This window comes from Harpia harpyja, unplaced genomic scaffold (genome assembly GCF_026419915.1).
Source record: "Harpia harpyja isolate bHarHar1 unplaced genomic scaffold, bHarHar1 primary haplotype scaffold_326, whole genome shotgun sequence".
Classification (NCBI taxonomy): domain Eukaryota; kingdom Metazoa; phylum Chordata; class Aves; order Accipitriformes; family Accipitridae; genus Harpia; species Harpia harpyja.
In genome coordinates this window covers 33605-58563 of record NW_026293275.1, presented here as the reverse complement: position 1 = coordinate 58563, position 24959 = coordinate 33605, and the positions used below count along the sequence as shown (strand labels likewise).

The 24959-nt window shown below is 60.5% G+C and overlaps 2 protein-coding genes across 2 annotated transcripts; both read left to right on the top strand.

Moving 5' to 3' along the window:
- The first annotated feature begins 7056 nt into the window (after positions 1-7056).
- Positions 7057-8127, top strand: LOC128138299 (kallikrein-11-like). Its single transcript, XM_052779592.1, has 3 exons — positions 7057-7145; positions 7237-7399; positions 7814-8127. The coding sequence occupies exons 1-3, from the start codon at positions 7064-7066 to the stop codon at positions 8082-8084; spliced, it is 516 nt and encodes a 171-aa protein (XP_052635552.1). The 5' UTR covers positions 7057-7063; the 3' UTR covers positions 8085-8127.
- An 8569-nt stretch (positions 8128-16696) lies between these two features.
- LOC128138297 (trypsin-like) lies at positions 16697-22132 on the top strand. The gene is made up of 5 exons (XM_052779589.1): positions 16697-16742; positions 16954-17107; positions 20236-21044; positions 21264-21400; positions 21975-22132. Exons 1-5 carry the CDS (start codon positions 16697-16699, stop codon positions 22125-22127), a joined length of 1299 nt encoding a protein of 432 aa, XP_052635549.1. The 3' UTR covers positions 22128-22132.
- The last annotated feature ends 2827 nt before the right edge of the window (positions 22133-24959 follow it).

The window sequence follows — 24959 nt, the reverse complement described above, 5'->3', positions numbered from 1 at the left end:
AACGTGGCCACCGTCCGCCGTCCCGTGGCAACGGCACGGCCACCGTGGCCGTGGGGCTGGGGAGAGGAGTGGGGGGATCATGGCCGCCATGGGCGTGGTGAGGAAGGTGCCCAAGTTCTGAGGGTCGGGGTTGGTGGCCACGGCGGGCAATTCGTGGCCACGTATGTTGGGTGCTGGAGGGCAACTCGTGGCCATGGGTGGCTGGTGCTGGTGGCCATGGTGGCCATGGCTGGCTGGTGCTGGTGGCCATGGTGGGCAACTCGTGGCCATGGATGTCTGGTGCTGGTGGCCATGGTGGGCAACTTGTGGCCTTGGGTGTCTGGTGCTGGTGGCCATGGTGGCAACCTGCCATCACACGTCTGGTGCTGGTGGCCATGGTGGCAACTTGTGGCCTTGGGTGTCTGGTGCTGGTGGCCATGGTGGCAACTCGTGGCCATGGGTGTCTGGTGCTGGTGGCCATGGTGGCAACCTGCCATCACACGTCTGGTGCTGGTGGCCATGGTGGCAACTTGTGGCCTTGGGTGTCTGGTGCTGGTGGCCATGGTGGGCAACTTGTGGCCTTGGGTGTCTGGTGCTGGTGGCCATGGTGGCAACCTGCCATCACACGTCTGGTGCTGGTGGCCACGTGTATCTGGTGCTGGTGGCCATAGTGGCAACCTCCAACCCCGTGTCTGGTGCTAACAGGCAACCGGTGTCCAGCTGCGGAAGACATATGTTGAGGTCTGGAGGACACGCGTGTCCAGATCTCGAGGCTACGTGTCCAGGTTGTAGAATGACTGTCCATGTCTATAGGACACGTCTGGAGTGCACACGTATCCAGGGCTGTAGAACATGTGTCCAGGTCTGGAGAACACAGCTGGCAATCCATGGCCACACGTGTCCAGGTCTGGCGAACACGTATGTCCAGGTCTGGAGGACACAGCTGGCAATCCATGGCCACACGTGTCCAGGTCTGGCGAACACGTGTGTCCAGGTCTGGAGAACACGGCTGGCAATCCATGGCCACACGTGCCCACATCTGGAGGACACGTATGTCCAGGTCTGGAGAACACAGCTGGCAATCCATGGCCACACGTGTCCAGGTCTGGAGGACACGTATGTCCGGGTCTGGAGAACACGGCTGGCAATCCATGGCCACACGTGTCCAGGTCTGGAGGACACGTATGTCCAGGTCTGGAGAACACAGCTGGCAATCCATGGCCACACGTGTCCAGGTCTGGAGGACACGTATGTCCGGGTCTGGAGAACACGGCTGGCAATCCATGGCCACACGTGTCCAGGTCTGGAGAACACGTGTGTCCGGGTCTGGAGAACACGGCTGGCAATCCATGGCCACACGTGTCCAGGTCTGGAGGACACGTATGTCCAGGTCTGGAGAACATGGCTGGCAATCCATGGCCACACATGTCCACATCTGGAGGACACATATGTCCAGGTCTGGAGAACACAGCTGGCAATCCATGGCCACACGTGTCCAGGTCTGGAGGACACGTGTGTCCAGGTCTGGAGAACACGTGTGTCCAGGTCTGGCAAACACGTGTGTCCAGGTCTGGCGAACACGTATGTCCAGGTCTGGCGAACACGTATGTCCAGGTCTGGAGAACACAGCTGGCAATCCATGGCCACACGTGTCCAGGTCTGGAGAACACGTGTGTCCAGGTTTGGCAAACACGTATGTCCAGGTCTGGAGAACACAGCTGGCAATCCATGGCCACACATGTCCACATCTGGAGAACACGTATGTCCAGGTTTGGAGAACACAGCTGGCAATCCATGGCCACACATGTCCAGGTCTGGAGAACACGTGTGTCCAGGTCTGGCGAACACGTGTGTCCAGGTCTGGTGAACACATATGTCCAGGTCTGGAGAACACAGCTGGCAATCCATGGCCACACGTGTCCAGGTCTGGAGGACACGTATGTCCGGGTCTGGAGAACACGGCTGGCAATCCATGGCCACACATGTCCACATCTGGAGAACACGTATGTCCAGGTTTGGAGAACACAGCTGGCAATGCATGGCCACACGTGTCCAGGTCTGGCGAACACGTGTGTCCAGGTCTGGAGAACACGTGTGTCCAGGTCTGGAGAACACAGCTGGCAATCCATGGCCACACATGCCCACATCTGGAGGACACATATCTGGGTCTAGATGCCACGTACGTCCGCAGCAAGAGGACACGCATGTCCGAGCCTGGAGGACACACGTGTGCAGCTCGGGAAGCCACGGATGGTGACCCCCCACCACCTATGTCCAGCTTGGTGGCCACAGCTGGCATGTCGCCACCACACGTGTCCATCTCTGGAGGTCACGGCCACCTCCCCATAGTCCCACATGTGTCCCCCGCCACGTGACCACGCCATCGCCCCACCACCATGTGCGGGGGACACCCCACACCCCCCCCCAACCCCGGGGGTCATCACGGGCTGTGTAAACCAGGAGTAAAGCAAGGAGCTGGCTCCTCCTGGGACCGCGTGGGCGCCCTAATTGGAGCCAATTAAGAGTTCGCTAACGAGGCGGCCGCTAACGAGCCCCCCCCCCCAACCGAGAGAACCAGTTGGGCTGCGCCTGAGAAGCCGCACCGCCTTGTTTACACCACTTCTTACACCCAGCGGGACCGCTTGAGATTTACACGGGGGGGGGGGGGGGGGGAGCAAGCCCCACCCCTCCCACCTCCTGGCCACGCCCCCCAGGCAGAAGCCCCGCCCTTATGAGCGTGCAAGCAGCACAAGGTGACAGCACCCTCTAGCGCGAGTGTGCACCCGTGGGTGTGCGCAGGGGCTTGTGTGGACAGGGAGGTAAACGTGTCGTGGATGTGCAGACGTGTGTCATGGACGTGTGGACATATGTCATGGATGTGTGGACATATATGGTGGACGTGTGTCACGGACGTGCGGACGTATGTTATGGATGTGTGTGATGGATCTGCGGATGTGTGTCATGGACATGTGGACATGTGTCATGGATGTGTGGACATGTGTCATGGATGTGTGTCATGAACGTGCGGACATGTGTCATGGACGTGCGGACATTTGTCGTGGACATATGTCGTGGATGTGCGGACGTGTGTTGTGGACGTGTGTCATGGATGTGTGGACATGTGTCATGGACGTGTGTCATGAATGTGCGGACATGTGTCGTGGACGTGCGGACATTTGTCATGGACATGTGGACATATGTCGTGGATGTGCGGATGTGTGTCATGGACATGTGTTGTGGACGTGTGGATATATGTTGTGGACATGTAGACGTATGTCATGGACGTGTGGACATGTGTGATGGATGTGTGGACATATATTGTGGATGTGTGTCATGGACGTGTGGACGTATGTTGTGGATGTGTATGATGGATGTGTGGACATGTGTCATGGATGTGTGTCGTGGACATGTGTCGTGGACGTGCAGATATTTGTCATGGACGTGTGGACATATGTCATGGATGCGTGGACGTGTGTCGTGGACGTGTGTCATGGACGTGTGTCATGGATGTGTGGACATGTGTCATGGACGTGTGGATATATGTTGTGGACATGTAGACGTATGTCATGGACGTGCGGACATGCGTGATGGACGTGTGGACATATATGGTGGATGTGTGTCATGGACGTGTGGACGTATGTTGTGGATGTGTGTGATGGATGTGTGGACGTGTGTCATGGACATGTGGACATATGTCGTGGATGTGCAGACGTGTGTCATGGATGTGTGGACATATGTCGTGGATGTGTGTCATGGACGTGCGGACATGTCATGGACATATGTCATGGATGTGCGGACATGTGTCATGGACGTGTGTTGTGACATGTGTCATGGACGTGTGGCCATATGTCATGGATGTGCAGATATGTGTCACAGACGTGTCATGGACGTTGGACATGTTGCGGATGTGTGTCATGGACGTGTGGACATATGTTGTGGACATGTGTCATGGATGTGCGGACGTGTGTCGTGGATGTGTGTCATGGACATGCGGACATGTGTCATGGACGTGTGTCATGGACACGTGGACGTGTGTTATCACGCAGGGGTCTGCGTGTGCATGTGTGTGTTGACCCCAGTCCCACGGCTCCACCACGAAAGCTCCGGAGATCCACGTCCAACAGCTTCGGTCTCCTGCTCCAGCCCTCAAAGCCGGCCAGCCAACCGGTGCGTGAAGATCTCCAAAGTCGACTGGCCAATCAGCCGGTCTCCAAAGCTGGCTGGCCGATTGGCACGTGCCGACGTCCTAATCTGGTTGGCCAATCAGCACGTGCTGGTCTCCAAAGCCAGCTGGCCAATTGGCACGTACTGAAGTCTTTCTTAATTTGGTTAGGCAACCGACACGCGGTGGTCTCCAAAGCCGGTTGGCCAACCAGCACGTGCCGGTCTCCAGAGCCAGCTGGCCAATCAGCACGTGCCGGTCTCCAAGACTCTCCGGCCAATGGGACTTGCCGGCTCGCAAAGGCAGCTGACCAATAGCACGTGCCGGTCTCCGAAGCCATTAGCCAATGAACACGGCCCCATCTCCAAAGCCAGCTGGCCCATCACCATGCATGAGTTTTCCCGAAGTCATTGGCCAATCAGATCGCGTTGGTCTCCGAAGCCGCCGGCCAATGACGTCACGCCTTTGCCTCCACCGCTCCCGGCCAATCGTCTGCCTTTCGGCTTTCCAAAGCCAGTTGACCTACCGGCGTTGTCACGTCTCTCCAAAGCCAACCGGCCAACCCTCCGCCGGCGGTTGACCACCGCCGAGCCCCCCCCCGACCGCCGACCCGTGACCGCCGGCAGCCCGACCCACCGACCGGCGCCCGCCGCCGCCTCTCGCCGTGAAACGAGGCGAGGCGGTGCCGAGGAAGCGCCGAGGGATTAGGGAAAAAGGCGGCGAGGCGTCTTCGCGCCCATCGGACGCCTCCAGCTCAGCCCCGGGGGGGGCGGGACGAGCCGGATCGGGCCCCGACGCCGTTATAAAACCGTCGGCGCTCACGTGGGAGGGACGGGCGCGGAGCTGCGGCGACGGAAGAGACGCGCCGGGGCCGGTTGGGACGGTTTTTCTTTCGGCGTAGGGTGGAGGGGGGGTGGGGGGGGTGTGTGTGTGTGTGTGTGTAGTGGGGGACGACGACGCACACGCATACGCGGAGAGAAAGCCGTCGGGATTTCGCCCCGTCCTCGCCGCCGGACGGGACGTTGGCCGAGAACCGGGAGAGCTCGGCCGGGAAGGAGAGGGGGCGGCCCCCCCTGGCCCCCGGCGGGGCGCAGCGGGGACCTGCGGAGAGGTTTGCCGGGATGGGGATGATGGGGGGGGGGGGGGGTGATGGGGCCCCTTTCGGCAAAAGTCACGGTCCGTGGGCATTCCTTCCTCCTCCTCCCCTTGGTCTCCAGCCATCCCTCCTTCTTGCTTCGTCCCTGGTCTCCATCTTTCCTTCCTTCCCCAAGTTTGATCCGTCTCTCCGTCGCCGTGATCCCTCCTTCTCCAGGTTTGACCCGTTCCTCCATCCCTGCTCTCCATCCTTCCTTCCTTCTCCACGTTTACACCATCCCTGCTCTCCATCCTTCCCTCCTTCTCCACGTTTACACCATCCCTGCTCTCCATCCTTCCTTCTCCAGGTTTACACCATCCCTACTCTCCATCCTTCCTTCCTTCTCCACGCTTGCTCCATATCTCCATCCCTCATCTCCATCCAACCTTCCTTCTCCATCCCTTGATCCCTCCTTCCTTCTCCATCCCTCGAGTCCCGATTTCCATCCATCCATCCCTCCTTCTCCACGCTTCCTCCATCCATCCCGCCTTCTCCATGCTTCCTCCATCCATCCCTCCTTCTCCACGCTTCCTCCATCCATCCCGCCTTCTCCATGCTTCCTCCATCCCTCCATCCATGATCTCCATCCTTCTCCGTGCCGGTCCCATCCCTCCTTCCCCGCATCCATCCCTCCATCCTCAGCCCCCTCTTCCCATCTTCATCCAGTCTTTCCGCAAGGAACCACCACCCACATCCATGGGGCCCACCACCTCCCTCCGTGGGTCCCACCACCTCCCTCCGTGGGTCCCGCCACCTCTCTCCGTGGGTCCCGCCACCTCCCTCCGTGGGTCCCGCCACCTCTCTCCGTGGGGCCCACCTCCCATATCCATGGGGAGCAATGACCCGGCACTATGGGACCCATTTCCTTTATCTGTGGGGCCCGTGGCACATGGCCACAGGGAGTGGTGACCCACACCCATGGGTGGCTCCGACCCACGGCCATGGGAACCGTGACCCACACTCACGTGGAGCCTTGACCCACTTCTATGGGGCCCACGAACCTCCTCCGTGGGGAGCAATGACCCACCGCCACGAGGAACCGGGACCCACGGCCACGGGGAGCCGTGACCCGTGGCCACGGGTCCCTCCAACCCATGGCCACGAGGAACCGTGCCTCAAAGCCGTGGGGAACAGTGACCCACGGCCATGAGGGGACCACGACCCCCAACCACCAGGACCCACGTCCTTACAACCCACATCCCTGGGGAGCAATGACCCACATCCAAGGGTGTCTCCAATCCCCAACCTTGAAGAACCGTGACCCCCAACCACGGAGGGGGCCGCGACCCACGTCTCCGGGGGCCGCGACCCACGTCTCCGGGGGCCACGACCCACATCTCCCGGGGCCACGACCCATAGCCCCAGCCCGAGGGAGGCATCCAAGGGCAGCGTGAGGTGCTGGGAGGTCAATCGCCTCAAGACAAGGAGGGGGGGAGGCGGAGGAGTTGGCAGAGCCCGTAATTACGGGCCTCGTTAACCGATGACTCTGTCGATTGCCGCCGTGGCACTCGGCCTGATGACGTCACCGTTGCAAAAGCGCGATGACGGGGCGAATCGTGTAGCTCCGACCGCCGGGTGGAAGGGACTGGGAGGGCGGGGAGACCCCCCAAATGGTTGGAAAGCTACCACGATGCCCCTCCACCCCCTAAATGGGTGGAAGGTGCCCCCAAGAAACATCTCACCTTCTCCTGGAGCGGGGCAGAGGGTCCAGGTGAAGCCACGAAGGGGGCAAAACCCCCCCCCCCCGGTCACGGGACTAACGCCTCTGCCCCACAGCGGCCACGGCGATGGAGGTGCGAGCCATGGTGGCCCTCAGGCTATGGGGCACGGTGAAACTCCTGGGAGCCCTGGTCTTGGTGGCATCCACGGGTGAGTGTTCAGGGTGGCGGGCGCGACCGGTGGGAGAGACGCGGGTGCGGCGGCACCGACACGCGCGTCCCCGGTCCCGCATGCCTTGCAGGGTCTTCGGTGGCGGGTGATAACCGCGTGGTGGGCGGCATGGACTGCGAGCCCCACTCGCAGCCGTGGCAGGTGGCCATCCTCGACATGTACAAGCTCTACTGCGGCGGCGTCCTGGTGGCCAGGCAGTGGGTGGTGACGGCGGCCCACTGCACCACGCCGGGGTAAGGGTGACGTCTCGCGCGTCCCACGCGTCACGGTCTCCGTGGTCCCAACGCGTGTCCCGTGGTCCCAACGCGGGTCCCGTGGTCCCAACGCGGGTCGCGGGCACGCTGTGGTCTCCACGTGTCTCGGCTACGCACCACGGTCCCGTGCCGTGTCCCACCTCACGCCACGGCCGCACCGTGGGCTCCGTGTCCCACGTGCCGCGGGCGTCCCACGCGTGTCCCGGCCACGCCACGTCCCACAGGAGCCGTGGCCACGTCCCGTACGCGGGCCGGGTTGGCCGCGTCCCACCCACGCCATGCCCCGCAAGTGTCGTGGCCGCCCCGTGGCCACCAAGCCCCACGTGTGGGCCACGGTCTTGCGGTCCTAGCCACCTCGCCGCGTGTCCCACGCGTCCCTCCTGCCTGCCGTAGGATCACCAGCACCCACCTGGGCAAGCACAACCTCTACACGCGGGAGTGGGGCGAGGTGCAGAAGATGGTGCAGAAGTTTGTGCCGCACCCCAACTACAACCCCACCACCAAGGACAACGACATCATGTTGATGAAACTCCTGACGCCCGTCACCCTCACCAACAGGATCCAGCCCATCGCCGTGGCCTCCTGCCTCCCAGATCCTGGCACCACCTGCGTCACCTCGGGATGGGGGGCCACCACCTCCCCAGAAGGTACCCAGTATCTGTGACCTCTTCTGGATGCTTGGGTCCCATCCTGGAGGTCTGGGTCCCCTCTTGGGGGGCTGGGTCCGCTCTTGGGGGGCTGGGTCCCTTCCTGGAGGTCTGGGTCCTCTCCTGGAGGTCTGGGTTTCGCCCCGGTCATCTCCTTGGCACCCTGATCCTCACATGAGTGCCTGAGCCCTATCCTGGACACCTGGGTCCTCTCCTGGACATCTGGGTCTTCTCCTGGACATCTGGGTCCCCTCCCAGATGCCTGGGTCTTCTCCTGGACACCCAAGTCCCCTCCTGGGCACCTATGTCCTCTCCTGGACATCTAGGTCCCCCCATGGACATCTAGGTCCTCTCCTGGATGTCTAGGTCCTCTCCCAGACACCTGGGTCTTCTCCTGAACACCCAAGTCCTACCCTGGGCACCTACATCCCCTCATGGACATCTAGGTCCTCTCCTGGACATCTAGGTGCCCTCATGGACATCTAGGTCCTCTCCTGGACATCTGGCTGTTCTCCTGGACAGCTAGGTGCCCTCATGGATGTCTGGGTCCTCTCCCAGACATCTAGGTCCTCTCCTGGATACCTGGGTCTTCTCCTGGATACCCAAGGCCCCTCCTGGGCGCCTACGTCCCCTCGTGGACATCTAGATCCCCTCCTGGACATCTGGGTCTTCTGAACACCCAAATTTCCACCTGGGCACTTAGGTCCCCTCATGGACATCCAGGTCCTCTCCTGGACATCTAGGTGCCCTCATGGACATCTAGGTCCTCTCCTGGACATCTATGTTCTCTCCTGGACATCTATGTTCTCTCCTGGACACCTGGGTCTTCTCCTGAACACCCAAGTCCCCTCCTAGGCACCTATGTCCCCTCATGGACATCTAGGTCCTCTCCCAGACATCTGGGTGTTCTCCTGGACATCTAGGTGCCCTCATGGACATCTAGGTCCTCTCCTGGGCACTTACGTCCCATCATGGACATCTAGGTCCTCTCCCGCACATCTAGGTCCTCTCCTGGACATCTGGGTCCTCTCCCGGACATCTAGGTCCTCTCCTGGACACCTGGGTCTTCTCCTGAACATCCAAGTCCCCCCCTGGGCACTTACGTCCCCTCATGGACATCTAAGTCCTCTCCTGGACATCTATGTTCTCTCCTGGACACCTGGGTCTTCTCCTGGACACCCAAGTCCCCTTCTGGGTGCCTACGTCCCCTCATGGACATCTAGGTCCTCTCATGGACACCTGGGTCTTCTCCTGAACACCCAGGTCCTCTCCTGGACATCTAGGTCCCCTCATGGACATCTATGTTCTCTCCTGGACACCCAAGTCCCCCCCTGGGCACTTAGGTCCCCTCATGGACATCCAGGTCCTCTCCTGCAGATCTAGGTGCCCTCATGGACATCTAGGTCCTCTCCTGGACATCTATGTTCTCTCCTGGACACCTGGGTCTTCTCCTGAACACCCAAGTCCCCTCCTGGGCACCAATGTCCTCTCCTGGACATCTAGATCTCCTCATGGACATCTAGGCCATCTCCTGGACATCTGGGTCTTCTCCTGGACATCCAGGTCCCCTCATGGACATCTAGGTCCTCTCTTGGACATCTAGGTGCCCTCATGGACATCTAGGTCCTCTCCTAGGCACCTACATCCCATCATGGACATCTAGGTCCTCTCCCGCACATCTAGGTCTTCTCCTGGACTTCTAGGTGCCCTCATGGACGTCTGGGTCCTCTCCTGGACATCTAGGTCCTCTTCTGGACACCTGGGTCTTCTCCTGGACACCCAAGTCCCCTCCTGGGCGCCTACGTCCCCTCGTGGACATCTAGGTCCTCTCCCAGACATCTGGGTGGTCTCCTGGACACCTGGGTCCTCTCCTAAGAACTAGGAACAAAAAGGGGCAGCAGAGGAGGCAAGGGAAGGAAATCACATGAAATTAGATTGATTTATACCAAATACGATGAGAAGAAACAAGAAGGAATAGCCTAAAAACATCTGAAGTCCTAGAAATCGAATAATGGATTAAATGAGAAATAAATAGTATGGATTTCTATCAAAGAAAAGGGAATGAGGGAAAGGAAGGGGGGGAACGCTAGAATAAAGCCAAAGAAAACCGAAGATAAATTAAATGAAAGAAAATTAGTTAAGTGGAACAGAAGGGAGCAGAATAAAATTAAAACAAATGAAGTGATAAAACACAGAGAATAAAGTTAAAACTAAAAAGCCCCAGAAGAAAAAAAAGGCTGAAATGGCATAAAATAGTAATAGCCTAAAATTAAATTAGAGGAAACGAAAGGAAAATGTAACAAAGCAAAATAAGAGAGAATTTTGGAGAAGGCACCCCAAAAAAAGACCCTGCTTCTGGAATTTCCTTCTTCCGCCTCAGAAATTCCCCCAGGAGAAGGTTTCACCCACCGTGGGCTGTGTCTCCGCGGGCGACTTCCCCTCTGAGAGTTTGAAAACACCCCCAAACAGCTCATTTTTCTCCCCAAAAACAAGCCGGAGAAGCATCCCCAAGCGAATCCATTGGGAGAGACACAACTCCTTCTTCTCCGGGGCGGGGCAGGTGTCGGCGCTGGGAAGGGGGGGGGGGGCGTTTTTTTTGGGGGGCGGGGGGGCAAATTTATTCCGGTTCCCGGGTCGATTGCTCTGGTTTCTTTCTTCCCCCCACCTCCCTCCGTTTCCCGTCTCAGTCTCTTACCCGGACGTCTTGCAGTGCGTCAACGTCACCATCTTCTCGACGGCCGAGTGCCAACAGCTATACCCCGGTTCCATCACCGAGAACATGCTGTGCGCCGGGAGCCTCCAAGGCGGTAGGGACTCCTGCCAGGTACGGTCAAAATGTCCCCCTCCGCCATTGCCGATTTTCCACCGGGGCCTGTCTCCAAGGTGGACGCGTCCCCTTGTCATCACAACGGGGGTCTTCCTCCGTTGGCCGGCCTAACGGTGGCTCATGAACCCAAGGAGGGTTGGCCAAGCCGGTGATGTTCTTCAAGAAAACGAGGGTTGGCCAAATCGTTCATAGTTGGCCGACTCAGCAGCAGCCGGCCAACCCAAGGGGAGTTGAGTAACCTGGTGTTGGTTCTTCAACCCAACAAGGGTTGGCCAACACCAGTAGAATTGGCCAACTCAGCAGCAGCCGGCCAATCCAAGAGGAGTTGAGTAACCCAGCGTTGGTTCTTCAACCCAACAAGGGTTGGACAGTAGAATTGGCCAACTCAGCAGCAGCCGGCCAATCCAAGGGGAGTTTCAACCCAACAAGGGTTGGCCAACACCAGTAGAACTGGCTAATTCAGCCGTGGCTGGAAAACCCAAAGAGATTTGGACAACCCACCGAGGTGGTTGGCCAACCCATTGATGTTCTCAACCAAACGAGGGTTGGCCAAATCATTCATAGTTGGCCAACTCAGCAGCAGCCGGCCAACCCAAGGGGAGTTGAGTAACCTGGTGTTGGTTCTTCAACCCAACAAGGGTTGGCCAACACCAGTAGAATTGGCCAACTCAGCAGCAGCCGGCCAATCCAAGGGGAGTTTCAACCCAACAAGGGTTGGCCAACACCAGTAGAACTGGCTAATTCAGCCATGGCTGGAAAACCCAAAGAGATTTGGACAACCCACCGGGGTGGTTGACCAATCCGGTGATGGTTAAACAAACCACCAAGCTGACCCAATGGGAGCTGGTCACCCAACGCAACGATGGTGGAACAACTCAAGAGTTGGCACAGCCCAATGTCACGGGTTGGTTAACCCAGTCATAGATTATCAATCCCAAAAAAGGTTGACCAAACCAGTTGGAGGTGACCAATCCAATGGCAGTTGGCCAACCCAATGATGGCCGACCAACCCAGTGATGGCCGGCCAACCCAACACCGGTTGGCCAACCCAGTGACAGCCGGCCAACCCAACACCGGTTGGCCAACCCAGTGACGGCCGGCCAACCCAACACCGGTTGGCCAACCCAGTGATGGCCGGCCAACCCAGTGACAGCCGGCCAACCCAACACCGGTTGGCCAACCCAGTGACGGCCGGCCAACCCAACACCGGTTGGCCAACCCAGTGATGGCCGGCCAACCCAGTGACGGCCAGCCAACCCAACACCAGTTGGCCAACCCAGTGACGGCCGGCCAACCCGACACCGGTTGGCCAACCCAGTGATGGCCAGCCAACCCGACACCGGTTGGCCAACCCAGTGACGGACGGCCAACCCGACACCGGTTGGCCAACCCAGTGATGGCCGGCCAACCCGACACCGGTTGGCCAACCCAACACCGGTTGGCCAACCCAGTGATGGCCGGCCAACCCAACACCGGTTGGCCAACCCAGAGAGGTCACCCAACCCAATGAGCCCTAACCACGGTGGGGCAAGCCGCAGGGAGTTGGCCAACCCAACAAGGGTTGGGTGAGCCAGCGGAAGAGGCTGGCGGGTTCACGCCACGTCTTTCCGTAGGGTGACTCCGGAGGACCTCTGGTTTGCAACAGGACCCTCCAAGGTATCGTGTCCTGGGGCATGGAGAAATGTGGGCAACCCAAGAGACCTGGTGTCTACACCAAGGTCTGTAGATACGCCCAGTGGATCCAGAAGACCATGAAGGACAACGAGTGACACTTCCAGCGACCTCCGAGTGCCCAGGGGGACGCTCGGAGGACCGCAGCTGCGCTACCACTGCTCGCCGGAGCAGGACGCTGGGACAACAGAGGCCGTGGCGAGGTTGTGGGTAGAATCGGGGGTCACCTGGCGAAGCTGGTGAGAGGGTGGGTGGGAAGGCACGAGAAATTAAAGCGTTGTGATGTTTGGTGGGAAATTTTGTCCTTTCAACCTGCCCCCCCCCCCCCCAAAAAACCCCGAGATTTCGAGATCAATCGCAGACATCTCCTCTCCTCCAGGGTCATCCACAGGCCCCGTGTCCACTCATGGCCACGGGCTTCATTTTGAGGTCAGATCCTTCCCACCGTCCCCCAAATTTGCGACTTTCCGGGAGAAGTTGATTTTTTTTGAAGAAAAACCTCGTTTCCTTCAGTCGCGCTCTCCTACCTGCCACCTCCCGAGGACCAAGGCATGTGGCTGCGGCGGCCTATCGATGACACGGAGGACGTGGGACGCTGGTGGACAAGTCCTCCAACCCGAATGGAGTTGGTCAAGTCAACCAGGGTAACCAACCAAAGATGGCTGCCCAACTCAATCACCGCCGGCCATCCAGCAATGGCCTAGCCAATAGGAGATGCCCAATAGGAATGAAGAACCCAACGAGCCACAGCCAATGCAACAAAGGTCACCCCATCCATGAGGGTCACCCATCCAATGACGGTTGGCCAACCCAACAAGGGTCAGCCAAGCCGGCGACGGTTGGCTAACCCAAGGGACTTGGTCACGCCAACGAGGGTCACCCATCCAATGACGGTTGGCCAACCCAACAAGGGTCAGCCAACCCGGCGACGGTTGGCTAACCCAAGAGTCTTGGTCACGCCAACGAGGGTCACCCACCCAATGACCGTTGGCCAACCCAACAAGGGTTGGTCAATCCAACAAGCGTTACCCAACCCAATGACGGTTGGTCAACCCAACGTCTACTGGGTCCTTCTTAGGCTGGCGGCCACTTGTTTGTTTCGGCTGTGCCTTTTTTTTTTTCCCCCCGAAGGCGGTGCCGAGGGGCGGGGCGTCACTTTCTCCACCCTGCCCCACCTCTGGGTGTCCTCGGGATTGACTCACTGTCCTTCGTCCCCAAATCTGGAGCTCCCCAGATGGTGCCCGTAGAAATTTTGGCGGCTTTGTGGCCACCGAGAGGAAGAGTTGTGGTGGCCAACCCTTGAGCTTCGAAGAGAAGACGGGATTCCACCAGCCAGGCGGTCCGGCCTGCCCACCCCGAAGCGGGGAAACGCCATTGGTTGGGCTCTCGCCAAGACCCGCCTACCTCAGATCGGGGAAATGCCATTGGTTGGGGTGCTCCCCGAGAGCCACCTACCTCACAGCGGGGAAATGTCACCGGTTGGGCTCAACCCAAGACCCTCCCACCCCAAATCAGGGAAATGCCATTGGTTGGGCTCTTCCCAAGCCCCACCTACCTCAGATCAGGGAAATGCCATTGGTTGGGCTCTTCCCAAGCTCCACCTACCTCAGATCAGGGAAATGCCATTGGTTGGGCTCTTCCTAACACCCACCCACCCCAAAGTGGGGCAACACCATTGGTTGGACTCTTCCCAAGACCCACCCACCCCAATGTGAGGCAACACCATTGGTTGGACTCATCCCAAGACCCACCCACCCCAAAGTGAGGCAACACCATTGGTTGGGCTCTTCCCAAGACCCACCCACCCCAAAGTGGGGCAACACCATTGGTTGGACTCTTCCCAAGACCCACCCACCCCAAAGTGGGGCAACACCATTGATTGGGCTCTTCCCAAGCCCCACCTACCTCAGATTGAGGAAACACCATTGGTTGAGCGCTTCCCAAGACCTACCCACCCCAAAGTGGGGCCACTCCATTGGTTGAGCTCTTCCCAAGTCCCACCCCCAAACTGGGGCCGCACCATTGGTTGGGAGTTCTGCACGAGGGGGGGCCACCTCCCCCCATGGGGCGTGGCTGCCACCACCACCGGCCAATCGCCTGCGGTGGGCCCGATCCAGGCAACGAGGCTGTTTTGTTCCTTTGATTATGGCCTTAAAATCCTTATGACTGTAATTAGCATTAATGACGTCCATCCCATAATACGATCTCAGCGCCTGCGCCACGCCCAAGGCGCGGTTGTTGTCCTGCCGCGTCGGGGGGCGGGATTTGCTTAATCCGACGTTAATCTGGCAGGGAGCAGGCAAGAAGCAGGCGGGGGGGGCAGCCGGGGTTGGAATGGGGGGGGCATAGGGGCACTCCGCCCCACATCACCCCATAGATACTGTAGGGGACCCACTTCACCCCATAGATACCGTAGGGACCTACTTTACCCCATAGATACTATAGGGACCCACTTCACCCCATAGATACCGTAGGGACCTAATTTGCCCCATAGATACCATAGGGGACCCAAGTATTTGGGGCTGTCCCACTTCACCCCATAGATACCGTAGGGGACCCACTTCACCCCATAGATACAACGGGGGACCCACTTCACCCCATAGGTACCTACTTTGCCCCATAGATACCGTAGGGGACCCACATCACCCCACAGATACCGTAGGGGACCCACTTCACCCCATAGATACCGTAGGGGATCCACTTCGCCCCATAGATACCGTAGGGACCTACTTTACCCCACAGATACTATAGGGACCCACTTCACCCCATAGATACCGTAGGGACCCACTTTGCCCCATAGATACCATAGGGGACCCAAGTATTTGGGGCTGTCCCACTTCACCCCATAGATACCACAGGGGACCCACTCTGCCCCATAGATATTATAGGGACCCACTCTGCCCCATAGATACCGTAGGACCTACTTTGCCCCATAGATACCATAGGGACCCACCTCACCCCATAGATACCACAGGGGACCCACTCTGCCCCACAGATACTGTAGGGGACCCAAGTATTTGGGGCTGTCCCACTTCACCCCATAGATACTGTAGGGGACCCACTGCACCCCACAGATACCGTAGGGACCTACTTTGCCCCATAGATATCATAGACGACCCACTTCACCCCATAGATACAACAGGGGACCCACTTCACCCCATAGGTACCTACTTTGCCCCATAGATACCGTAGGGGACCCAAGCATTTGGGGCTGTCCCACTTCACCCCATAGATACCATAGGGACCCGCTTCACCCCATAGATACTGTAGGGTTCTAATTCACCCCATAGATACCGTAGGGGACCCAAGCATTTGGGGCTGTCCCACTTCACCCCATAGATACCGTAGGGACCCGCTTCACCCCATAGATACTGTAGGTGACCCACTTCACCCCATAGATACCGTAGGGACCCACTTTGCCCTATAGATATTATAGGGACCCACTTCACCCCATAGATACCGTAGGGACCCACTTTGCCCTATAGATACTGTAGCTACCTAATTCACCCCATAGATACTGTAGGGACCCACTTTGCCCTATAGATACCGAAGGGGACCCAAGTATTTGGGGCTGTCCCACTTCACCCCATAGATACCGTAGGAACCCACTTCACCCCATAGATACCGTAGAGACCCACTCTGCCCCATAGATACCGTAGGAACCCACTTCACCCCATAGATACCGTAGGCACCCACTTCGCCCTATAGATACTATAGGGACCCACTTCACCCCATAGATACCGTAGGGACCCACTTCACCCCATAGATACCGTAGGGACCCACTCTGCCCCATAGATACCGTAGGGACCCACTTCGCCCTATAGATACCGTAGGGACCCACTCTGCCCCACAGATACCATAGGGGACCCAGGCGTCCGGCCTGCCCCACTTCACCCCATAACCACCCCACTGGGACCCCCCCCCCTTTACTCAGCCCCACGGGCCCCCCCCCACGCCGTGGGGCAGGAGGGGGTGGGGTGTGAACGTGGCACCTGCCCGGGGAATGTCACCAAGTAAACATGGGGGGGGGGGGCGAGTTAACGAGCCCCGGTTAATAATTAACACAGCGCCTTGATAGCCGGGGGCACCCAGCACCCCCCCACCCAGCACCCAACCCCTGGCCCCCCCACCATGGCGGGCCCTCGTCTCCTCCTCCTCCTGGCACTGGTGACTCCCAGTAAGAAGTTGGGGGGGTTACTGGGAGGGGGGGGTCCTCATGGTGGGGTGGGGGGGGGGTCCTTTGGGTGGGGGGGGGGTCCCCAGGTTGGAGCTAGGGGTATGGGGTGCCAAGGGGGGGATGGGGGGGTCCCTGTGGGTGCCCCCAGGTTGGGGTGGGGTGTCCCAGTAGCTCCCAGTAACAGTGTGTTGCCCCCCCCCCCCCCCCCAAGGCTGGCCATGGGGCGAGCGGATCCTGGGGGGCAGCGAGTGCCCCCCCGCGACCCACCCCGGCCTCGTCCTCCTCTTCTACTTCGACCAGCACCAGTGCGGGGGGGCACTGCTCAGCACCCAGTGGGTGCTCACGGCCGCCCACTGCCGGACCAGGTTTGGGGTGGGGGGGACGGGGAGGCACTGGGAGGGGAAGTGGGGGGGACTGGGAGGGGGACTGGGAGCACTGGGAGTGGGATTGGGGCCGTGGGAGGGGAATTGGGGGCACTGGGGGGGGGAATTAGGGGCACTGGGAGGGGGACTGGGAGCACTGGGAGTGGGACTGGGGCCACGGGAGGGGAATGGGGGCACTGGGAGGGGGACTGGGAGCACTGGGAGTGGGACTGGGGCCACAGGAGGGGAAGTGGGGGCACTGGGAGTGGAACTGGAAAGTACTGGGAGCCCTGCTCAGCACCCAGTGGGTGCTCACAGCCACCCACTGCCGGACCAGGTTTGGGGTGGGGTGGGGGGGACGGGGAGGCACTGGGAGTGGGACTGGGGCCGTGGGAGGGGAATTGGGGGCACTGGGGGGGGGAATTAGGGGCACTGGGAGGGGGACTGGGAGCACTGGGAGTGGGACTGGGAGCACTGGGAGTGGGACTGGGGCCATGGGAGGGGAAGTGGGGGCACTGGGAGGGGAACTGGGAAGTACTGGGAGCCCTGCTCAGCACCCAGTGGGTGCTCATGGCCGCCCACTGCAGGACTAGGTTTGGGGGGACGACGACTGAGGGGCACTGGGAGGGGAACTGGGAGCACTGGGAGTGGGACTGGGGCCATGGGAGGGGAATTGGGGGCACTGGGAGGGGAACTGGGAAGTACTGGGAGCCCTGCTCAGCACCCAGTGGGTGCTCATGGCCACCCACTGCAGGACTAGGTTTGGGGAGACGACGACTGAGGGGCACTGGGAGGGGAACTGGGAGCACTGGGAGTGGGACTGGGGCCATGGGAGGGGAATTGGGGGCACTGGTAGGGGAACTGGGAGCACTGGGAGGGGGACTGGGAGCACTGGGAGTGGGACTGGGGTCATGGGAGGGGAATTGGGGGCACTGGTAGGGGAACTGGGAGCACTGGGAGGGGGACTGGGAGCACTGGGAGTGGGACTGGGGCCATGGGAGGGGAATTGGGGGCACTGGTAGGGGAACTGGGGGCACTGGTAGGGGAACTGGGAGCACTGGGAGTGGGAATGGGGCCATGGGAGGGGAAGTGGGGGCACTGGAAGGGGGACTGGGGGCACTGGGAGTGGTATTGGGGCCATGGGAGGGGAATAGGGGGCACTGGGAGTGGAACTGGAATGTACTGGGAGCCCTGCTCAGCACCCAGTGGGTGCTCATGGCTACCCATTGCCAGACCAGCTTGGGGGGGGGGGGGGAACTGGGAGCACTGGGAGTGGGACTGGGGCCATGGGAGGGGAATTGGGATCACTGGGAGTGGGATTGGGGCCATGGGAGGGGAAGTGGGGGCACTGGGAATGGGACTGGGAGATCTGGGAGGCACTGGAAGGGGCACTGGGCGTGGAACTGGAAAGTACTGGGAGCCCTGCTCAGCACCCAGTGGGTGCTCGTGGCCACCCATTGCTAGACCTGGTGGAGAGGGGGGGCAGTGGGAACACTGGGGGGGCACTGGGAACACTGGAAGGCACTGGGGCTCTTGGGAGTGAACTGGGAGGCACTGGGAGGAACTGGGAGGGGAAGCGGGAAGCACTGGGAGGGGAACTGGGAGGAACTGGGAGGGGAACGGGGAAAAGAACTGGGTCATCGTGACCTGTGCCCCATCCCTCCGCGGTCATGTCCCTCACGTCCCCACGCCTCGTGTCCCCAACCCTCGTGTCCCCAACCCTCCGTGGCCACGTCCCACCACGGCCGTGTCCCCAGCCACGCCCTCGAATGTCCCCATCCCACCATGGCCACGTCCCACCATGGTGACGTCCCACCATGGCCACGTCCCCTACGTCCCCAGCCACGCCCTCCAACGTCCTCATCCCTCCGTGACCACGTCCCACCATGACCACGTCCCCATCCCTCATGTCCCCATCCCACCACGACCACGTCCCACCACGACAACGTCCCCCATGTCCCCAGCCACGCCCTCGAATGTCCCCATCCCTCCGTGACCACGTCCCACCACGGCCACGGCCCCCACGTCCCCATCCCTCATGTCCCCATCCCACCATGACCACGTCCCACCATGACCACGTCCCCATCCCTCATGTCCCCATCCCACCACGACCACGTCCCACCACGACAACGTCCCCCACGTCCCCATCCCTCATGTCCCCATCCCACCATGACCACGTCCCACCATGGCCACGTCCCCCCATGGCCATGTCCCCTACGTCCCCAGCCACGCCCTCCAACGTCCCCATCCCTCCATGACCACATCCCACCATGACCACGTCCCCAGCCGTGCCACCCAACGTCCCCATCCCTCATGTCCCCATCCCTCCATGACCACGTCCCACCACAACCACGTCCCCTACGTCCCCAGCCATGACCCCCAACGTCCCCATCCCTCCGTGACCACGTCCCACCACGACCACGTCCCCCATGTCCCCATGCCACCCAACGTCCCCGTCCCTCCACGATCACGTCCCGCCACGACCACGTCCCACCATGACCATGTCACCCGTGTCCCCAGCCACGCCCTCCAACGTCCCCATCCCTCCATGACGTCCCACCATGACCGTGTCCCACCACGACCACGTCCCCCGTGTCCCCAGCCACGCCCTCGAATGTCCCCATCCTTCCATGACCACGTCCCCCCATGGCCATGTCCCCTACATCCCCAGCCACGCCCTCCAACGTCCCCATCCCTCCATGACGTCCCACCATGACCGTGTCCCACCACGACCACGTCCCCCGTGTCCCCAGCCACGCCCTCGAATGTCCCCATCCTTCCATGACCACGTCCCCCCATGGCCATGTCCCCTACATCCCCAGCCACGCCCTCCAACGTCCCCATCCCTCCATGACGTCCCACCATGACCGTGTCCCACCACGACCACGTCCCCCGTGTCCCCAGCCATGCCCTCGAATGTCCCCATCCTTCCATGACCACGTCCCCCCATGGCCATGTCCCCTACATCCCCAGCCACGCCCTCCAACGTCCCCATCCCTCCATGACGTCCCACCATGACCGTGTCCCACCACGACCACGTCCCCCGTGTCCCCAGCCACGCCCTCCCACGTCCCCCAACGCGGTACCACGTCCCTCACGTGTCCCCTCGCGTGTCCGTGTCCCCCCCCCAGCCACATCCAGGTGCGGGCAGGAGAGCGCAGCCTGGCCACGCCGACGGGGCAGGAGCAGTACGCCACGGCCGTGGACGTCGTGGTCCACCCCGGCTTCGACACGGTGGAAGGAGACGGCGCCTACGCCCACGACCTCATGCTCTTGCGCGTCGAGCCGCCCTTCACCGTCACGCCCTACGTCCGACCCCTGGTCCTGCCCGGAAGTCCCCCGGTCACCGGAACCAACTGCACCGTGATGGGATGGGGTACCACCACCAGTCCCCAGGGTACGGGGGGGACCACGGCGTGCCGGTTGGGTGGTGGCATCTGCGAGGAGAAGGGACGCTGGTGGCCAAGGGATGGACATCTCAACCTGCATCGGGTTGGGTGGTGGCATCTCCGAGAAGGGACACTGGTGGCCAAGGGAGGGACATGTCAACCTGCATTGGGTTGGGTGGTGGCATCTCTGAGGAGAAGGGACATGGGTGGACAACTCAACCTGCGTTGGGTTGGGTGGTGGCATCTCCGAGAAGGGACACGGGTGGCCAAGGGATGGACAAATCACATTGGTTGGGTGGTGGCATCTCTCAAGAGAAGGGACGCTGGTGGCCAAGAGATGGACATCTCAACCTGCGTTGGGTTGGGTGGTGGCATCTCCGAGAAGGGACACTGGTGGCCAAGGGATGGACATCTCAACTCGCATCGGTTGGGTGGTGGCATCTCTGAAGAGAAGGGACATGGGTGGACATCTCAACCTGCGTTGGGTTGGGTGGTGGCATCTCCAAGAGGGGACCCAAAAGTCCAAGGGATGGACATCTCAACTCGCATCGGTTGGGTGGTGGCATCTCTGAGGAGAAGGGACACGGGTGGACAACTCAACCTGCATTGGGTTGGGTGGTGGTGTCTCTGAGGAGAAGGGACACTGGTGGCCAAGAGATGGACACCTCAACCGCCATCGGGTTGGGTGGTGGCATCTCTGAAGGGACACGGGTGTCCAGGACCCAGAGCCCTGGCCCAGGTTGGACACGTGTCCCCCCCCCCCCCCGCAGAGACCTTCCCCGACACCCCCCAGTGCGTGAACGTCACCGTGGTGGGTGACGACGAGTGCCGGACGGCCTACGGCAGCAAAATCACCGAGGACATGTTGTGCGCCGGCGTGGCGGCGGGGGGCAAGGACTCCTGCCAGGTACCTCCAGGTCCCCGTGTCCCATCGCCACGTCCCCGTGTCCCCTCACCAGGTCCCTGTGTCCCATCACCAGGTCCCCGTGTCCCATCGCCACGTCCCACAGCCCCCTCCTTGTCCCATTGGCTTTGAGATGTAGCCGCGTCCCATCACCTTGTCCACCACGTCCCACCGCCTCGTCCCCGTGTCCCACCGCCTCGTCCCCGTGTCCCACCGCCACCTCCCACCGGTCCCCCTCGTCCCTCGGGCTCTAAAAACGTGGACACGTCTTCATGTCCCATCCCTACGTACCCACCTCCCGTGGCCTCGGGTCCCCTCGGCTTTGAGATGTCCCTGTGTCCCCACGTCCCGTTGCCACCACCCGTAACCACGTCCCTTTGGTCTCCTGGCCTTCAAGACACGACCGTTGTCCCTTGGCCACGTCTCCTGGGTCCCCGTCACCCCACCCTGGCCACCTCGCTGCGCCCGCTCCCACATCTCTAGGTCCCTAAAGCGGTTGTCCCCGCCGGTGGCCACGTGCGTCCTCCCTGGCCGGGGACTGTGGCCGAGGTCCTGTCATCGTCCCTTTTGTCCCCAGGGTGACTCGGGGGGACCTCTCGTCTGCAACGGGGTCCTGCAAGGCATCGTCTCGTGGGGTGACCACCCCTGCGGGCAAGCGGGGAAGCCGGGGGTCTACAGCCAGGTCTACAACTACCTGCCGTGGATCCGGGAGACGATAGGGGGGGCCTGAGTCCTCCTCGGCCCCCCCCCATGGACCTTCCGACCCACCCCCCAGACCCACCAACCCCACCACAGAACCCACCAGGGACCATCTGACCCCACCACGGAGAGGTTGAAGCCACCAAGAAAGGATCAACCCTACCGCAGAGCCACCAACGCCGTCACGGATGGAGCGACACCCCCCCCAACAATGGACCCCATCACGGTTGGGTTGACCCCATCATGGTTGGGTTGACCCCATCGCGGTTGGGTTGATGCCATCATGGTTGGGTTGACCCCATCATGGTTGGGTTGACCCTATCACGGTTGGGTTGACCCCATCACGGTTGGGTTGACCCCATCATGGTTGGGTTGACCCCATCGCGGTTGGGTTGATGCCATCATGGTTGGGTTGACCCCATCATGGTTGGGTTGATGCCATCATGGTTGGGTTGACCCCATCATGGTTGGGTTGACGCCATCACGGTTGGGTTGACCCCATCATGGTTGGGTTGACCCCATCACGGTTGGGTTGACCCCATCATGGTTGGGTTGACCCTATCACGGTTGGGTTGACCCCATCACGGTTGGGTTGACCCCATCATGGTTGGGTTGACCCTATCACGGTTGGGTTGACCCCATCACGGTTGGGTTGACCCCATCATGGTTGGGTTGACCCCATCACGGTTGGGGTTGACCCCATCATGGTTGGGGTTGACCCTATCATGGTTGGGTTGACCCCATCAAGGACCAATGAACCCCACCATGGCCTGACCTACCCCACCGTGGCTGGGCTGACATCATCATGGATGGGTTGACCCTACCATGGGACTCCACCATGGATGGAGTGACCTCACCACAGACACTCCAGGTCCACCGTCATGACCGGGCTGACGCCATCATGGAGACACTGGCCCCACCATGGACTCCACCATGGTTGGGCTGATCCCATCATGGCTGGATTGACCCCCACGACCACTCCAAACCACCATGGACAAACCGATGCCACCACAAATGGACTGAACGTACCACCAACCCCGCAGTGACCAGACTGACCCCACCATAGACCCCACCGCGGATGGACCAAGCCCACCAGGGATGGACCATGGCCACCACGGATGGCCCAGGACCACCACAGATGGCCCATGGCCACCACGGATGGACCATGGCCACCACAGATGGCCCAAGCCCACCATGGATGGCCCATGGCCACCACAGATGGCCCAAGCCCACCATGGATGGCCCAAGCCCACCACGGATGGACCACGGCCACCACGGATGGACCACGGCCACCACAGATGGACCACGGCCACCATGGATGGGCCATGAAAACCACGGATGGGCCACGACAACCACGGATGGACCATGGCCACCACGGATGGCCCAAGCCCACCATGGATGGACCATGACCACCACAGATGGCCCATGGCCACCACAGATGGCCCAAGCCCACCATGGATGGCCCAAGCCCACCACGGATGGACCACGGCCACCACGGATGGACCACGGCCACCACAGATGGGCCATGACAACCACGGACGGGCCATGGCCACCACGCGATGGGCCATGGCCACCACGGATGGGCCAGGACCACCACGGATGGGCCAGGACCACCATGGATGGGCCATGAAAACCACGGATGGGCCACGACAACCACGGATGGACCATGGCCACCACAGATGGACCATGACCACCACAGATGGCCCAAGCCCACCACGGATGGACCATGGCCACCACGAATGGCCCAGGACCACCACAGATGGCCCATGGCCACCACGGATGGCCCAGGACCACCACAGATGGCCCAAGCCCACCACGGATGGCCCACGGCCACCACGGATGGCCCATGACCACCAGAGATGGCCCATGGCCACCATGGATGGCCCAAGCCCACCACAGATGGCCCAAGCCCACCACGGATGGACCACGGCCACCACGGATGGACCACGGCCACCACGGATGGACCATGGCCACCACGGATGGACTGGCCCCACCCCCAATAAACCCCTCCCCTTGCATCTCCATGGCAACTCCTTGGGGGGGCAAACGTGGGGCAAATGGAAGAGGACTGGGCAAAGGTGGGCAAAAATGGGCAAAAACTGGGCAAAAGTGAGCCAAAATCGGGCAGAAGTGGGCAAAATCAGGCAGAAATAGGAAAAAGCGGTCAAAAGTGGGCCAAATTGGGCAGAAGTGAGCCAAAATCGGGCAGGAATAGGCAAAAGCGGTTAAAAGTGGGCCAAAATGGGCAGAAGTGAGCCAAAATCGGGCAGGAATAGGCAAAAGCGGTTAAAAGTGGGCCAAATTGGGCAGAAGTGAGCCAAAATCAGGCAGAAGTGACCCAAAATCAGGAAAAAGTGGGCCAAAATCAGGCAGAAGTGGGTGATATTGGGCCAAAGTGGGTCAAAGTGAGCAGGACTGGGCAAAGGCAGGCAAAAGTGGGCAAAATCAGCAGAAATGGGCAAGATGGGTCAAAAGTGGGCCGAATTGGGCAGAAGTGAGCCAAAATCAGGAAGAAATAGGCAAAATCAGGCAAAAGTGAGCCAAAATCGGGCAAAGGTGGGCCAAAATCAGGTAGGGGTGACCCAAAATCAGGCCGAAGGGGTCTGAAGTGGGCCAAACTGGGCCAAATTGAGCAGAAGTGAGACAAAATCGGGCAGAAGTGGGCAAAATCAGGCTGAAGTGGGTGATATTGGGCCAAAGTGGGTCAAAGTGAGCAGGACTGGGCAAAGGCAGGCAAAAGTGGGCAAATCAGCAGAAATGGGCAAGATGGGTCAGAAGTGGGCCAAATTGAGCAGAAAGGAGCCAAAAATCAGGAAAAAATAGGCAAAATCAGGCAGGGGTCACCCAAAATCAGGCAAAAGTG

What these genes read in the sequence shown, in the direction of transcription:
- LOC128138297 (XM_052779589.1), top strand. Translation starts at nt 16,697, where the DNA reads ATGGCGGGCCCTCGTCTCCTCCTCCTCCTGGCACTGGTGACTCCCA. An exon ending in GCCGCCCACTGCCGGACCAG is followed by an intron (nt 17,108 to 20,235) that starts GTTTGGGGTGGG and finishes TCCCCCCCCCAG; the next exon opens with CCACATCCAGGTGCGGGCAG. An exon ending in GGACATCTCAACTCGCATCG is followed by an intron (nt 21,045 to 21,263) that starts GTTGGGTGGTGG and finishes CCCCCCCCGCAG; the next exon opens with AGACCTTCCCCGACACCCCC.
- LOC128138299 (XM_052779592.1), top strand. Translation starts at nt 7,064, where the DNA reads ATGGAGGTGCGAGCCATGGTGGCCCTCAGGCTATGGGGCACGGTGAAA. An exon ending in GGTCTTGGTGGCATCCACGG is followed by an intron (nt 7,146 to 7,236) that starts GTGAGTGTTCAG and finishes CATGCCTTGCAG; the next exon opens with GGTCTTCGGTGGCGGGTGAT. An exon ending in GCCCACTGCACCACGCCGGG is followed by an intron (nt 7,400 to 7,813) that starts GTAAGGGTGACG and finishes TGCCTGCCGTAG; the next exon opens with GATCACCAGCACCCACCTGG.